Source organism: Parambassis ranga, chromosome 6 (genome assembly GCF_900634625.1).
Source record: "Parambassis ranga chromosome 6, fParRan2.1, whole genome shotgun sequence".
In the NCBI taxonomy this organism is placed as follows: domain Eukaryota; kingdom Metazoa; phylum Chordata; class Actinopteri; family Ambassidae; genus Parambassis; species Parambassis ranga.
The window spans coordinates 15444995-15460907 of record NC_041027.1 but is presented as its reverse complement, the minus strand read 5'-3'; the positions used below and the strand labels follow the sequence as shown (position 1 = coordinate 15460907).

At 49.8% G+C, this 15913-nt stretch overlaps 1 protein-coding gene across 4 annotated transcripts in view; it reads left to right on the top strand.

Moving 5' to 3' along the window:
* tanc2b (tetratricopeptide repeat, ankyrin repeat and coiled-coil containing 2b) overlaps window positions 1-15913 on the top strand; it is an 83093-nt gene that overhangs the window by 14166 nt on the left and 53014 nt on the right. For 3 of the 4 annotated variants that reach the window (XM_028407596.1, XM_028407597.1, XM_028407595.1), the window contains one exon: window positions 5800-5904. In XM_028407596.1, the coding sequence (XP_028263397.1) occupies window positions 5838-5904 (67 nt within the window). In that variant the 5' untranslated portion in view covers window positions 5800-5837. Of the gene's footprint in view, window positions 1-5799; window positions 5905-12285; window positions 12430-15913 lie in introns of those variants that run through there. The other variant, XM_028407601.1, reaches the window with a different exon arrangement.

The following is a 15913-nucleotide window of genomic DNA, read 5'->3' as shown; positions in this document are numbered from 1 at the left end:
CCTGACGTCAAAAGTAAAAATAAACATTTCAGCCTCATCATGTTTCCTTCACCTTCAGTCTGTTGTTCAGAGGCTGCCCCTCATCTCTAGTCCCTGTGTGTGACAGACAGCTGTCGTGGTGCAGGTGGTGGTCGGATATTTGTGTGAAGGGTTAAATACGTGATGATCTGACCGCCCGTGTTTCTGGGAGAACATAGCTGTTAGGTTTGCTTCAGGTCTTTGTAGCAGTGATTTATGTCCCTCCATGGCTTTACTCCACTTAGAAGCCACACTGCTAAGCCTGTCAGCCACTCAGCTGCACTTCATTCACAATCGCTGCAGGCAAGGAAATCCAGCACGTTATCTGGCTCTGCTGCTCACAGATACGTTATACTACAAGCCTTCTTCTTCTGGCCTCTGGCTAAGTGACGCATTGTTGTGCATTTAAAAAAGCGTTTGCCTGGGATGAAGACATCGTCCTGGAACGGGAGTCCGTGGGATTTTGAGCTAGCTGGTTGTTTCTTTCCTCCCCTGAAGTGGCCACATCAGCCCGCCTGGGTGTAATTTGAGGGCTGGTTGTGTCAGGCAGCGCTGACAGCCACAGTGGTGTGTGAAAGCAGCTTCAGGCTGGCGCTGGATCCATGTGACAGCTGTGCCTGGACACAGTGTGTGGGGATAATGTGAAGCTATCAGAACCATTTTATGCTCACACAGAATCTCAGCTGTGATGGCTGCGGATGGAATTAAATAGATTTTTATTTAGAGGAAGGAACGCTAACATAAGCACATGCTTTAGCACCTCTTCATGTGGGCTACATGAAGCTCTGCTGATGATGCTGCCGCTGGTCACACGTCTTATCGGAGCGTAGCAAACACCCACATCTGCCCAGCTGCAGTACATCGGCATCTGTAAATGTAAGCTTTGATTAACAGTGGAATGAGGGGTGAACAGAGACGCTTCTCCACCGCTGCTGTTTAATTCTAAGACTTTCATTTGAGCTCCTTGCCCAGGCCAGAGACACCGGCTGACTTTAAACGCCTCCAACTCAATGCAAATGTCCACTTCTGCCAGTGTTGATTACCTGCTGTTAGTGGCCTTGTGCAGAGTTACCTTCCCTCCTCGTGTCACGCCTCTGTTTGCCCCTTTAAGCTGCCTGTCAAACATGCAGCCCTTCTTCCTCCTGCAGCTCAGGTCTGAGCAGGGCTGCAGGGCTGCAGGAGGATTTATGTAACAGCAGCTGTTCACTGTGGGGACGATGATGGACCTGTCATGTATCGAGAAGGAAGGTAAAAGAAAAACTCTGATATTAGGTTTAGATTAATAATGTCGGCCTCTGCTGAGTGTGTCTGTGCGGCAGCAACACATCCAAACGGCCAGCAGGTGTAGCAGTAAGGTCTGTGAATGAAGAGGAGGAGGAGGAGGAGGCAGAGCAGAGATTAATTGAACTGTCTGCTTTAAACCCTCTCCAGCCTAATACTCAGCTCAGCGTTTGACCTTTTGCATCATCATCTAGCTTCATCTGTGGTTTTCATGCATGATGGTTTATGAGCAGAAACCTGCTCTGTGGGAACAGAGAAGTGTTGTTGTTAAACTCAGACCTGCTGCTGTCCTCTGATGTCTGCAGGCATCAAGCTGCTTTTGCATTAACCACTGCTGATTGCCCACTTCCACCCTGTCTGCCATGAAGGGGTTACACAGAGGACACGCTGTGCTCACGCAGCTCTCACACAATACGTAGGTTTTGTGATTTATTCCTCTCCTCAGGATGTTTTTACAGTATTTCACCCCATTATTTGGGTCTTGCCCAGACGTCCTCTCAAACAAACAGAAAACAAACAGCAGTGAGTTATGTTCTGCTTCATCTGGATCTCTAGCACTGTGATGAAGGCTGGCATGCTGTTTCAGTGGCCTCCTCTGAGTGGACGTGAGGGAGAGGGCAGCGAAGGTCTTGGCCGGTTCAAACTGGGCAGAGATGTGGTGGTGAAAGTGTGGACTTCTGTCTCCCCACAGGGACAGGACACAGCCATGATAATCCACTCAGCCTGTGTGACTGTCAGAGTAACATCCCAGCTGACAGGAGGAAGATGGAGTCCTCACTGTGACTGGTGCAGCTTGTAAATGTTGGCCTTGAACTACGGAGGGTTAAGGTCACAGGGTCGGTGCTACCTGACTGGATCAGCTGTCTCCCACGGATCTGAATCATCATGCGGTGTAGTGCTGCTGAGAATCTCTGAAAGCAGCTAGCACGTGCTCCCACAGAGGCAGGGGCTTCTGGGTAAAAGACTCCCAACTGTCAGCTCTGTGACTGACCATGATACAGACATCACGACTGCCCAGCTCAGCGATGAGCGTGGGGCATTAATCTAGATTAATAAATAATCTATCCCGGGGCGGCCGGGGAACTTTGTTACCAGCGGCTCTAAGTGGTTTCTGCTTCGCCCTGTGAAAGTCTCACCTTGCGAGCCGAGCCCTGACACTTCCCCTTATTGATATCGCTGTGATTTATGCCGCCTGCTCCCCTGGCCGTCCTCACAGTGGAGATGGGAGTATGATTTATCCCTGTCTGATGCTGCAGGGCGTCGACTGCTGGCACGATGAGGGCGGAGGCTCTGACGGAGCGGGTGCTCTGTGAATATTTGCTTTAAAGGACAGGTCCTCCTCACCCCCCTCACCTCACCTCCCTCCTCCTCCGTGAACCATGAAGTGGAGGAAATCAATATATTGTGGATGACTCAGCCTCCATTATATTGCTGTTACAGGATAAATATTCTGACCGTATGCCTTCTCTGCCACTGTTTTATTTGATTAAGCTCTGACATTTATGTTTCCCAGGCAGGCCGCCGGATTGTTCTGTAATTGCTCGAAGGAACTTGTGTCCCTCAGGGCAGCGGCCATTTGTCATGTCTGTTGATGCTTCTTTAAAGCTGAAGGCGTTCACTCTGGATACAGATAAACTCAGCAGCATTTGTTTCATGTGTGACTGGTTAGTTTAAGACAGATTGTTGTTCAATCTGCAGGGTGTAATACCTCTGTTTGAAGGGGTGGCGCTGTTGTTTCTGGTGCTTTGCTTTTATTTCTACAGCAGAGGTTTGTGTTTGATGATGGTTGGCTGATCAGAGGAGGAGGGGGGACTCCTTGGTTCAGTCCCGTGGTTCTAGTGGTGCTAGCTAGTTATCATGCTAACTGTAATCGCACAGACTTGACCCGATCATCCACCCCACCCCCTGTGTGTGTGTCTTGTGTTGTCTGCACTCTCCTCTGGGAGACCTGTGTCTGTGTGGTTTCCTCTCAGATGAGTTTTAATTTGAAAGCTGCGGTAACATGAGCAGAATCCTATTGGACGCCCCACCACGCCGGCCTTTGCCATGACCGGACCCATTAAAAGATACTTTATTGATTGTAAATAAGCTCTGTAATTAATGGAGGGTCACAGCCGCCCGCTCTCAGACTCAGAGGAGGACGTCTGCACCTGCTGCTTTGTGTTTAAACGTTTAGACCGTCGTAGTGATCACAGGCTGGGCTCTCACATATGATATGAAATAATACAGACACCTGTTAATTTAACCTTTTGTTAGCCCTGCTAATAAATGAAACTGTCCCTGCTTGCAGTGACCGGATGAGCGGCTGCTCGGGCGGCCTGTGCCTTTAAGTCCTGTGTAACACACAGGAGCAGCAGAGCGCCTGCGATGGGCTGCATCCGCTTACGCACATTATCAGTGAGAGCATGCTGCTTCTTGGCTTCCCTTCACAGAGGCTGGTACACCGGGTCACAGAGAGTGGGAATGAGAGATGTATGTGCTCACAGCAGCTCTTACCCAACACTCACCTGTGTGTGTGTCCATGCTTTCAAACATTGATTGGCTCCTATAGGAACAGATATCTCAGTGAGTAAACGGCTCACCGTATAGAAAGTCCTATATTTGTCCAGTCTGTAGTTCACTCCTGGTCCCCTGGTCCCCTGGTCCCCTGGTCTCCTGGTCCCCTGGTCCCCTGGTCCCCTGGTCTCCTGGTCCCCTGGTCCCCTGGTCCCCTGGTCTCCTGGTCTCCTGGTCTCCTGGTCCCCTGGTCTCCTGGTCCCCTGGTCTCCTGGTCTCCTGGTCCCCTGGTCCCCTGGTCCCCTGGTCCCCTGGTCTCCTGGTCTCCTGGTCTCCTGGTCTCCTGGTCTCCTGGTCCCCTGGTCCTTGCTGTGCTTCCTGTGACTGAGTCGTGGCTTTCTAAGGCTGTGATTTGGTATGATCATCACTGAGTGGCTGCTGGCCTGCAGACAGAAGGAGCCGCTCCCTGCTCATACTTGATGCTGGGGTAAAGACGGGTGCGTTGGGTGGATGCCCCTGGACGGCCTCAGCTGTACCTGGAGAGGAGCCTGCATGACAATAGATGTGACCCGCTCCCACCTCACGCTGTCTCATCACTGTCTACATCTTGTCACAGGGAGAACACACACGTTAAACCAATGGGACTGAATGTGATCCTACATAAATGTGCCCATCACTGCTCCGTCACCTTGAACTGCAGCAACACTCCTACTGTATGATGACTAATGCTTTAGTCTGCTGCTGTTAACCACTTCTTTACCAAACGGAGAGCACGCTCAGAGGAAATCTCAAACATGTCATACATATTTACTCTGAACAAAACGTGGTGCAGCTTCTGCCAGCAGAGGGCTGCTTGTCCTCTCTGCATAGTCGCTGATAGAAGAAGAATGATCAGAGCATCAACACAAACAGCTGGAGTCATTTCTTCACACAGCTGCTCGGGCACGCTCTCATTTCGGCAGCTCCAGCCGCTCCCCTCTCTTTCTCCTGCTACATTTGTTGTTCAGATCGACTTCTTTTTCATTTCACTCTGTGTTTTTTTTCTCATCCTCTGCTCCTGAGTTCATAAAAAGCTGCACTCAGGTTTCAATCACAAAGAAGAAACGGGGGTAATGAACCTCAGGATCACCTGCAGTCTGCCTCAGACCTAAAAAACAAACAGGGAGGTCCTGTCGTTTATTACAACAAGACACTGATTCAGGTTTAGCACAGGTGTTTACACATGCACAGAAGCAACCAAAGGACGTGTGTTCATCACAGGTTCCATCAGTGGTGCTCTGTTAGAAACCCTGTAGGTCTGGACTGAAGTCATCATGTGACCAGATCTCATCATAATGACTTACAGGATCTTTTAATCACGTTAAAGTACATTGATTTCCACTAAAAGCAGTTTAAACATTAATCATTAAAGCCCAGGGTAAGTTTACTATGATATCATCACGGGCTTATCTTCCTGGAGACCTTCTGACCTCCTCTGAAGGTCGTCGGGAGACTTCTTGAGGAGGAGGAGTGAGGAAGGCGCTTCACGTCCTCCTCTGTGAGTGTTCCTGTGTTTCTCCTCAGCCGGGGCCTGTTTGTGGGGCTCTGCTGAGTCACTCCCCTCTAATGGAGAACATCTGCTGCCAGGCTTTTTACTACCAGGACTCTCAGCAGAGACCAGTGTGCCTGTTTGTGGGGGGGTCAGAGATGGAATCACTGAATGAAGGCTGGGGAGGTGTAATGGTGTTTCCTCCCATTCATCCACTAATTAGCAGGAAGTGTTTGATCTGGCACTCAGATAAGCCCGAGCCTCCATCAATGGGGTTTCCCCCTCTTTACTTCTCTGCTGCTTTCTGCACATTAGCCTCCTTTGAAGGCCCTTTTCTCCTCCTGGCTTGAGAAGGTATCTTTGTGGGGTAGCTCTGGTATCCCTGATAATACTTAATGAATCCCATTGTTACCAGTGACTGAGCCTGTGGCGGACAGCTGGTCGAAACACTAACACATCTTTCTCCCCTCCAACAGATTTCTCTGTCGTCGCGTCCGGGGCATCTGCTGCAGTCATGTTCAGGAACAGCTTGAAGATGCTGCTGACGGGGGGGAAGGCCAACCGCAAGAGTCGCAGCAGCGGTGAGTGTGTGGCGATGGCATCCGCAAACAAAGACGCACCCGTCCGCTCACAGAGAGGCGTTTATTTAACGAGGAACACTGCAGCAGGCAGTTCACACAGGTACAGCTTCAGGTGCCACCTGCTTGCTGGAGGTTTAGCAGCAGTGCTGTCACAGCTGTTCTAAAGGCACGATGTTCATTTTATTTAACACACAGCTGGTCCTGCAGATTCCTGCATGGAGTTCAGCAGTTTGAAGCTCCTACAGAGTCATGGCTCATATCTGAAGACAGTTTTATCAGGGAGATTTCTTCTTGCCTGCAATAGACAGCCACGCTTTTCTTTTTTTGTCTTGTTTATTTGAGCAGAGTCATTGATGTGGTCGATATTCTCAGCAAGAGGCAACACTTGGGAGGACTGGAACTGCTCGTGTTATGAGTGCATTCACGGTTAATAAGTTCTGGGTTATTGCCAGGGCGCTGTAACAGCCTGCACTCCTCTAACCGCCTCCCCAGGACAGGGGCTTTATTACTGTGTGAACATGTGCCTCCTCTTGGGCCTTTGTCCAGTCACCCACTCCAGAACAGACAGATTCATTCTGTGAAGCTGGAAACATCCTGCAGTGTTTCAACTTCGGCACTTCAGTGGAGGTTCCTATGGATGGAGCCTCCTGTTAACGTCGGTAAAGTGTCACAGCTGTCACATTCTCCCACAGCTGAGGCCACTTTTTATGACAAAACATACGGTCTACAGCTTGAATTCTCCTGTATACGCCTGCTGCTCACACACACCTCCTCTCTGCCTTCAGTGTGTGTGTTTATGTTTGAAGTGAGGAGGAGTCCAGGCAGTGGTGCGTGACTGCAGACCCCTCCGGTGTTTTGGTGTCTGTTGCTGGGAATCCAGTCCTCCCAGCTGAAGAGTGCTGTTCCTGCAATCTGTCTGCTCCACTGCAACATCTGTATCCTCAGTTTAAAGTGGCCTGCAGAGCACATGTACCCAATCTAATCAACACATGTGTGTGTACTGACATGGCTGACTCGTTAAAATGTACTCCAACATGTGCTGTCCTCCTTCACAGAGCTGTTTGAGGCACAGAACCACCTGTGTCGTCATAAAATGATGTGAGCTGAGGGTGGCACCTCGAACTCTGACACTAGTCGATGTTTTATGAAAACGAGGATGCAGCAGTCTCTGTATTCACCTGCATATCCTCCTGGAGTTGGTGGTTGGTTCCTTGTTGTCAGTTTTTGACACTAGACACTAGAACATACAGAGGAGCTCTGACTTATCAGCTTATAACAGACAGGGGGCGCCTGTGAGCCACATCCCTCTGTGCTGCTGCTGCTGCTCCCGGCTCAGAGGGAGGACGTGTCACCCTGAGGTCTGCTCCTACACGTGGACTCTGGCCTTGCTTCAGACAGGAGATTGAGCGATAAGATGATCCTTCTGTGTGTTTGATGCAGTCACATCTGCAGGAGTGCCAGCACTCAGATAGACACGCTAATCTGAAGACAACAGAGGAGCCGGCTGTCCCCTGATCAGCGTCAGAGAACTTGCTCTGAGTTACCTGGTTAGCAGGTGGATGTCGGCGTGTCAGCGTTTGAAGTGAAACACAGATGAGCAGCTGTGGTGGGTCAGAGCCAACAGGGTGTGGAGACTGTGGTCTCCGTCTGCTGTGTCGTCTGAAGCACAGAGTGACTGACAGCCGAACTGAAGCAGATTAACTGGATAAGTGAGTTGGGTTGAACCGGGCTTGCGTACAGAACAATATGTTTGTGTGGTTGCAGCATCTGCAGTGCCGCTCAGTTGTGTTCCACTCTGCGACGCCTGCTGGATTGATCTCACTTGACTGATTCAAACTGGCCTCTGTAAATTGGAGAAGACACTCCTGTCAGTCGCTCCTGCCAACCAGTGACTCCCCTGCTACTCATTGTATAGAGAATGATGCTGTCTGTTGGTGAGGAGCTTCCAAAGAGAATCGATACGCAGACACAAACACAAACACACAAATAAAGGTGTGTTCTTCTTTGTAAATGCTGCTGTTTGACGTTCGCTTCCTCTCACATGCAGCCATTTTCTCTCCTGTTCCAGTAACTCGACGAGTCTGACGGCAGCAGGTGCTTGACAGGAATCAAACCGGTCCCCCTAATTACAGCTCTCTAATTGATGGCTCATTTTCCACAGTGGTTGAGAAATCTAATTAGAGATCATCAGATCAGCAAACATGCTTTGAGCTCAAAGGCACAGTGACACAGGCCCTGTACTCACTGTCAGATACTGGTAAACACCGAGCGGCCTGATCCACACAGGCTCAGATAAACCACCATGACAATCCGCCTGCTTGTGAAGTGGAACATATGGTTAGAACGGAAAGAGCAGCGTTACACAGAGAGAATCTACAGACGTATTCATCAGCACATTTGCATATCAATCTTTCATCTTTCTGTCTGCTTATGATCGGATGAGCAGCCTGTGTACTTCAACATCCAATAAATGCACCGGATAAAAATATACAGATGTCGCACATTTGCATATATATTGCTACCTACATGCAAGCATAAACATTAGTGACTGCACAGAGGATAGATCCTAGGATCAGATGGAGGCAGGAGCCTACAGGAGGAGCAGATCCTGGCTGGTCTCCACACAGCACAGATTGGCACCCTCTGCTCCACAGAATGTGCCCTTCCTTCCTGTCTTAATGAACCCAGGGAAAAATGAATGGCGGGATCTGAGGGAGCTGGGTCCTGTTTGCATGCAGGCGTGCGGCGCTCCTCAAATTACAGGCGGCGAGTGTAGTCATGGCTGTGAGAGTGTTTGCTTTCTGTCATACCTGCTCAGAAAGAAACGTGTGCACACATATTTATCCTGCTGTCGGCCTGCGGAGGCTTTATCTTCTTATCTCTAGCCTCCTCATGTCTTAATTGGCTTCAAATGTGAACATTAAGATGCAATGTAAGCACAGACTGTAGCCGGCAGAGCAGACAATGGATCTGTGGATCAATATGGTGCACAGCTGTCGAGGGGAGCTCTGACCTTTGGTTGCTAAGAACAACAGTCTGATGTCTGCGCCCTCCTCCGGCGGGTTGACTTTCGGAGGTGCCGCTAAGCAAACTGTCTGCTGCTCCGATGAGAACCCCTCTATGTGGATGCATGCAGGCCTATAATCTGTTGATAGAGTGATAAAGTGTTTACCAAACTCTCAGCGGGTGCTTGTGTTCAGCTCGTATATTTCTTGCACATTATCATGAATTAGCAGAAGCTGTACGGAGGTGCAGTGAGGACAGCCGGCCTTCCTCCAAAACACCAACTCTCAGGAGAAGCTGCTCCCCGCCCGCGGTCACAGACGATACAACCGGCTTTGACCAGGTGGGCGACGCGGCCGGCCTCATCCAGCAGACACCTGTGGCCTCGTCAAGGGGTTACCATGGTAACAAAGCTGTAGAAAAACTAACGTGTGCTGAAGGTCAGACACGCTTCAGACCGTAGACAGGCTGTTGAGAAGGATGGTGCCAGTGTCAGCAGCGGCGCTCTCCCCTCTCGTGGAGTGGCGTGAGGCACTTATGGGCCCATCATTACGCTTCAGCAGAGCCACTTGATGCACACACCGCCCTTCTCACAGCCACACATCCACCCAAGACTCAAGAATGCGACCTGAAAGCTCCTCTGCTGCCCTTTCTCAGGGTCATGGTCAGGACAGGAAATGACATCATCTCTGTCCTGACCATCACCGCCGCCTTTCCTCAGACTCGTCTTGTTGATGTAGTTTTACACATGTATCCTGCAGCAGGAGCTATTTAAAGGCTGCTCTGAGGCCGTTGCTGCTAACTGCTGTAAAAAAACAATACTGTCAAGTGCATTCTTTGCAGTAATGAGCAGTGCTCTCTGCTGCTGATGGCACTCGGCTGCACATTGTTCCTTTTGTGTCTCCATCGTCGCAGTAATCACAGTGAAGCACATCCTCTTATGGCTTTTTGCTGTAGTACACTCTGCTGTGTGAAAGATGTGCATGAATCATGTCTGTGTGTGTGTCGAGCCACCGGCCCGCCTTCAGCAGTGCTGCTTTGATTGCCATCACAAGTTCCTGATGCATGTCTAAAATCAGTGCATACGGCTGCCCTCAGCAGGGTCCTGAACGTCCCACTGGCACTGACATTGCAGCAGTTTGACGGCTGCTCTCGCAGTATTCTGAGTGATTTGGCTCGCTGTGTCGGAGCACGGTGACATTTAAATGGAGACCAGCAAAGAGTCGGCGGCTCTGCCTCTCTCACGCAGCTCTTTTGTGAGGCATTCCAGTTCTAGCAGTAGGGAGTGGGCAGTGTGATGCGTGGGTAAAGAAGCGCTGGTCTAACCTCTCCTCCAGCTCTGATCACAACGTCAATAGAAGTGGTAACTCCGTGCTTCTCTCCCTTATTTCTGGCTCTGCTTTCCCTGTATGGCCTCTTCCTTCTTATTACACTGTAGATCTCCACGCCGGCTCCAGGCAGAAATCTGAACAGGCTCTGATGCTGTGCTGTAACTCGAGCGTGATTGTTGCGTCTTTCCGTCTGAAGCTGGTGTCAGCTCGCCTCTGTGCTCCTGTGGAAAGCTCGATTAAGCAGACGTGTTAATGGCTGAAGTGTGACTGATATTTAGCAGCTGGTGATGCTGTGACCTAGATATGGCGTCCATCTTCTCATCTTTGGTGAGATCATTAATGCAGGCTGCCCCCACAACACAACTAATCATTTGTTTGGTGAGTCTGTTTTTACCTGTCAGCTGTTTTTACCTGTCCTTCACCTTGACTTCTTGCTCTCCGGTTTTTCCTCGCTGATTTTTATGAGCCGGCAGCAGAGGCAGTGGCGGCGCTGGTGGACAAAGCAGAGCACTCCAGAAGTCAGCGCTCTGATGTGCGGCCTGCTCTTTGACAGTGTGCATCACGCCAGCTTTGTTTGAAGTCTGAATGGGCAGCGGCAGAATAAAGGTCTCCAGTGCTGCCCTGCTCCTTCGCTCTGTGTGGAAGGGGCTCATGTGCTAACCTGGATCCTGCCCGTGAGCTCCTGTTTCTCCTGCATTCATCAGTGCAGCTCTGTTTGTTGTATCTCTGTGATATTGGAGCTAATATCTATGCTGTCATTGTGTCTCCTTTGTGCAACTAAAATAGAAGAAAGGTCATTTGACACGTGGAGACCCGCCTCCTTTCTCCTCCTCCTTGTGATCTACTGCAGACAATCCTTCATATATTCATAGCCTACAGTCAGATAAAGACATGTTTTCTTATAATGTGCCTTCAACTCATTGTAACAACATGTCATTGTAGTGTTGTGTTACGCGCTGCAGCTGCTGTGACAGCAGGTAGGGTTACCTCTGAGCGTGCACCATCTGCTCAGCACAACGCAGCTGATAGTATTGATTAATTTGAGTCTGATATATCACTGAAGGCGTCGGCCGGCGCTCAGGTCCGTGCTGCTGCCGTAGTTAGCAAATCTCACCGAACATTTCAGCACGCTAAACTGGTCTGACCGAACACCCCAGAGCTGCATCATGGCTCTTTCCTCCCGTTTTCGAATGATGAATACAGACTACCGCCCCCTGCTGGGATGGAGAGTTTCTCTCAGGATGTGCAGGCTGTAGTTTTTACGTCAGGTCAGAAGAATTGATAACACAGCCTCACAATCATCGTCTTTGTCATATACAAACCAGGACTGATACAAAGCCTGAGAGGCTGCTGTGTTTTGGATGGTGGCTGGCTTTGAAAGAGTTAAAGAATTCATCCAAGGCAGAAAGAGAGAAGGAGGATGAGGGAGAGTTATTGCTGCCAGAGAGCAAGAGGAGGAGGAGGAGGAGGAGGAGAGTGTTGCCTGTCTGTATGTGTGTGTGTGTGAGTGTGTGTGAGTGAGTGTGTGAGTGAGTGAGTGTGTGAGTGTGAGTGTGAGTGTGTGTGTGTGTGAGTGCATGTGTGTGTGTGTGTGAGTGAGTGTGTGAGTGTGAGTGTGAGTGTGTGTGTGTGTGAGTGCATGTGTGTGTGTGTGTGTGTGAGTGAGTGTGTGAATGTGAGTGTGAGTGTGTGTGTGTGTGAGTGCATGTGTGTGTGTGTGTGTGTGAGTGAGTGTGTGAATGTGAGTGTGAGTGTGTGAGTGTGAGTGTGAGTGTGTGTGTGTGTGTGTGTGTGTGTGTGTGTGTGTGTGTGTGTGTGTGTGTGAGTGAGTGAGTGTGTGTGTGTGTGAGTGCGTGTGTGTGTGTGTGTGTGAGTGCATGTGTGGCTCAATGAGTGTATGCGTGCTGACACCTGGTGCTCGCTCGTCCTCCCTCACTGTTCAGATTGTGGAGAGCTCTCTAGCTGTCTGGGCTGTTCCTCTCTCTCTCTCTCCCTCTCTCTCTCTCTCTCTCCCTCTCTCTCTCCCCCTCCTCTCCCTCTCCTTCTCTCTCCTGCCGTCCCCTCTCTGCCTTTTCGTCCCTGTCTGTTCTTCCTCTCCATGCCCCTACAGCCTCCTCTCTCTGTGTAGGATCGCCCTGACTATGGTGCAGGATTTTTATTGCCGGGGCAGACGGGCGCTCGACTGACAAAGGTGAGCGAGGTGTTGGGGGATTTGAGGATTGAGCGCTGAATGTGGGTAGAAAGGTTGATCTGTTAACTGTTCCTCGGCTTCTTGTGGTGTCACACCGCTCTGTGTGGGCGGTGAAGGGTTCAAGTGTGTGTGGTTTAAGAGCAGCGTGGAGCGTCTGCTGTGATGGAGCCGCGCTCCCCCTGATTTGTTTGCTCTGCTGTTCCTGGTGTCACCTTGACCCTCGGCGGCAGGCGGCGTCTTGGCGGCAGCGTGCCACACCTTAGGCTCGGATGACGTGTGTCACAGCGTGGAGAGGCAGCGTCTGACAGATGGCCACTAGGACAGAGGATCGTGTGAGAGACAGAACTGAAAGATGGAGCGGCTCTCTGTGATGATTCAGTGCCGTTCTCTGGTCGTATCTGTCACGCTCTGCTCCTTCGGGGTTATTGATAACACCCAGCCTCTCTGCTTCTGATTGGTTTGCTTGACATCATGTCATCTGATCCAAACACCTTCCTTGTCACCACGTTTAATCATTTAAACAAACCACGTCTTGATTTGATTTGACTGAGTTTGGGATTTTTGGACATATTTTCTTTTAAGCAGGACACAGTTGGTTTATTTTCTGCCATTAGACTGACTTCTGTGATCAGCTGCTACCATAATATCACAGACACTGAATCTGAGCTGTGACAGAAATATAGATCAAATGTATCATTTCCAATTGTACAAGAAAACAGAAACAAAGCCAGACCTGTGCTGTATGTGTGTTATTCACAGATTTAACCATAAATCCATACAGACATTTAAAGGAGCAGTGTCAGTTATGGCCTCTAGTGGTGAAGCTGGAGTTCACAGCATGCTGTGGACAGATAGGATGGAGTATGATCACAAAACGCAGCATATCCTCATAAATCTGGAGCCTGCAACTGTTTAAAAAATCTTCATCTCATGTCAGCGAGCTGCATGGAGGCTAGCCTTGTGTTCCAAGGCTGCTGTACCTTTAAATCTGCTGTTGCCTCTCATTAAAGGCTCTTTCTGTGTGATGTAGCACCCAGTCCTAATGAGCTAAATGTTTCACATGTTTTCGTATCCTCTGGATGAATTCAGGCCTTCACCCTCGTCATCCTCGTCCTCCGTCCCTCCTCTCCCTCCCCCTCAGTCTGTCATCACTTACTGTAACTCTCTCCCTCTCTCTCACACACTCTGTTGCTCTCTCTCCCACCCACTCAGATATTTCTGGAGAACAAAAGGAGGGAGAGGAGCAGCAGATGAAGCAGTGGAGCAGGGGAGCCAGCCCTGTGTAGGCTAATGAGTCTTCACCACTTCATCCCTCCCCTCCTCCTCCTCCTCCTCCCTTTTTTCCGTCTCCATTTATCCACATCATCTCCGGAGCAAACGTGTCCACCTCGAGCCTTTAAGGTGCTTCCCTCTCAAAGTAATTTCCCTTCTTCATCTTCTCCATTCATCACTCCTGCTCCTCCTCCTCCGTCTCTTCTCATCAGGCCGTGCGCTCTAACAGTTTCATCATCACCTCTCTTTACATCCCTCCTGCTGTTCCTTCGTTTCATTGCTTTTGGAGTGGTCATGTTTTTTTCCTCTTCCTCTTTTTGGAGCTCCCACCCATTCATCATCCATGTATGTGCTTGTTACAGGTGCTCACCCTGCTCAGCTTCCGTCCTGTTTTTAGCCCCTGAACCCTCCTCGAGGAGAGCAGCCTGCTGTGCACATTTGACCATGTGAAATATGAAATAACATGGTGGTGGCCCATTTCAATTTTTGATGCCATGCAGGACTTATCAGCCCCCCCCTCCTCTGCAGCGGCATCCTGTTGTGTTTGCCAGTCGGGAAACTGGGCTTTCATTGTGCCTCTTGATGTGGATGGGCTCATTATTGCTGCTTAACGCTGTGTGCCTTTGAATAGCAGGAAGTGCCCTGGCTAGCTGAGCATACTGAGGGATATTGTGTTTCTTTGTGTGGCGTGATGAAGACGGCAAAACAGAACATTGCATAAGCCAATGGCAGCGTAAGGGTTCTTCACATCAGCTGCACTTATGAGGACCACAGCACAGAGGTGTGGACAGAACCCCACACCAGCTGTGTGTCCATACGTGTCCCCGCCTCTGTTTGACGGCTGCCATCTTTGAATTCAAACCCACAGTCTGTCTCTGTGTGGCTGTCTGCTGCCCTCTCTCTGTGCAGCCTGTGGCAGCCATGTTTGCTGCTGGGTAGCTGTGTCCGGCTGACGCTGGCTGGAAGGAGGTCATCAGGCCTGCAGGTGAATGTATGTGCTCCGACAGGTGTGAAGCTGGAGATATACATATACAGCCAGCTGCACCCCCACTGCTGACTGGTCATTTAGTCTGTCAGGGTAAACAGCAGCATTCTGTGCATGTCTTAAAGGGTTAAAGTTCACTTACTGGTCATTTTATGGTTTTATTGACAGAACAGGGGGTTTATGTTGATCCTTAAACTCTGCCAGGGCAACATTCATACATCTGTGTATTTATTATGACTGTAAGTCTTATTTTATCCAAACAGCAGGTCATATGACACAGTAAGTCCTGCCAACAGGCCCACCTGACCGGTGCCCAGCTGAAAGCATGAGAGTTTGATGCAGAACTGACACTGACCTGTTGTTTGTTTCCCACGTCAGTATGAATGCGCTCCTTCTTTCAATCAGACACACATGTTCAGTAGTTTTATTCAGTGAGAGTAAATATAAGAAGCAGCCGTCGTTAGGTGTCTAAATATAGTCCCTGTTACAGGGTATTGCTGTCATGTTAATGATAGAAGACATCCAGTACAGTAGCCTACTTTCTGCTCTCCATGTGTGAGCAGGGTGTCTGAGGCGGAGCAGGCTCCACACAGCCCCGGCCTGCTTCATATTTAATGTGCAGTTCATTATTCAGGCCAGCTTGTTTGCAGTTGTAGACCCGTCTCTGGCACTGGAGGAGGTGTGTGAGTGTAATCTGTGTGTGTGTAGCTTCTCCCTCAGTGACACTGAGAGCGTCGCCGTGTGAAAGCAGAGGATAAGAATAACACACAGCCTGCGTCGTCTTCCGGTTTCACCTCCTCCGTCCTCCATGTTTGATCTGTTACTATGGCCACCACCTCGCTCGCGGTTTCTCCATCTCTTTCTCTAACCCCCCCCCTGTTGAAAGCTTTTCACTCCAATTGGACCGTGGAGGAAAAACAGAATGACACTTCACCGGTCTGCTGCTGCCTCTCTCTCGCTCTCTCCAGCTTCACACGGCCTCTTTGCTGTGGTGTCTCTGTCGTGGAGATACTTTTTTAATCTGCTGTTTGTTTGGCATTTAGCTGCTGTTCCACAAACAGAGGCGCACTGAACAAGTCATTAAATAAACAGTCATTACAGTTTGAATCTGTGGATATTGTCTTTGTGTTTGTATCGGTGTGTGTGCTCACAGTATCCCATAATATCAGAGCATGACTCAGTTTAGGGTTACTGCTCTCCAGAATGAGTCTCACCAAATGACCACTA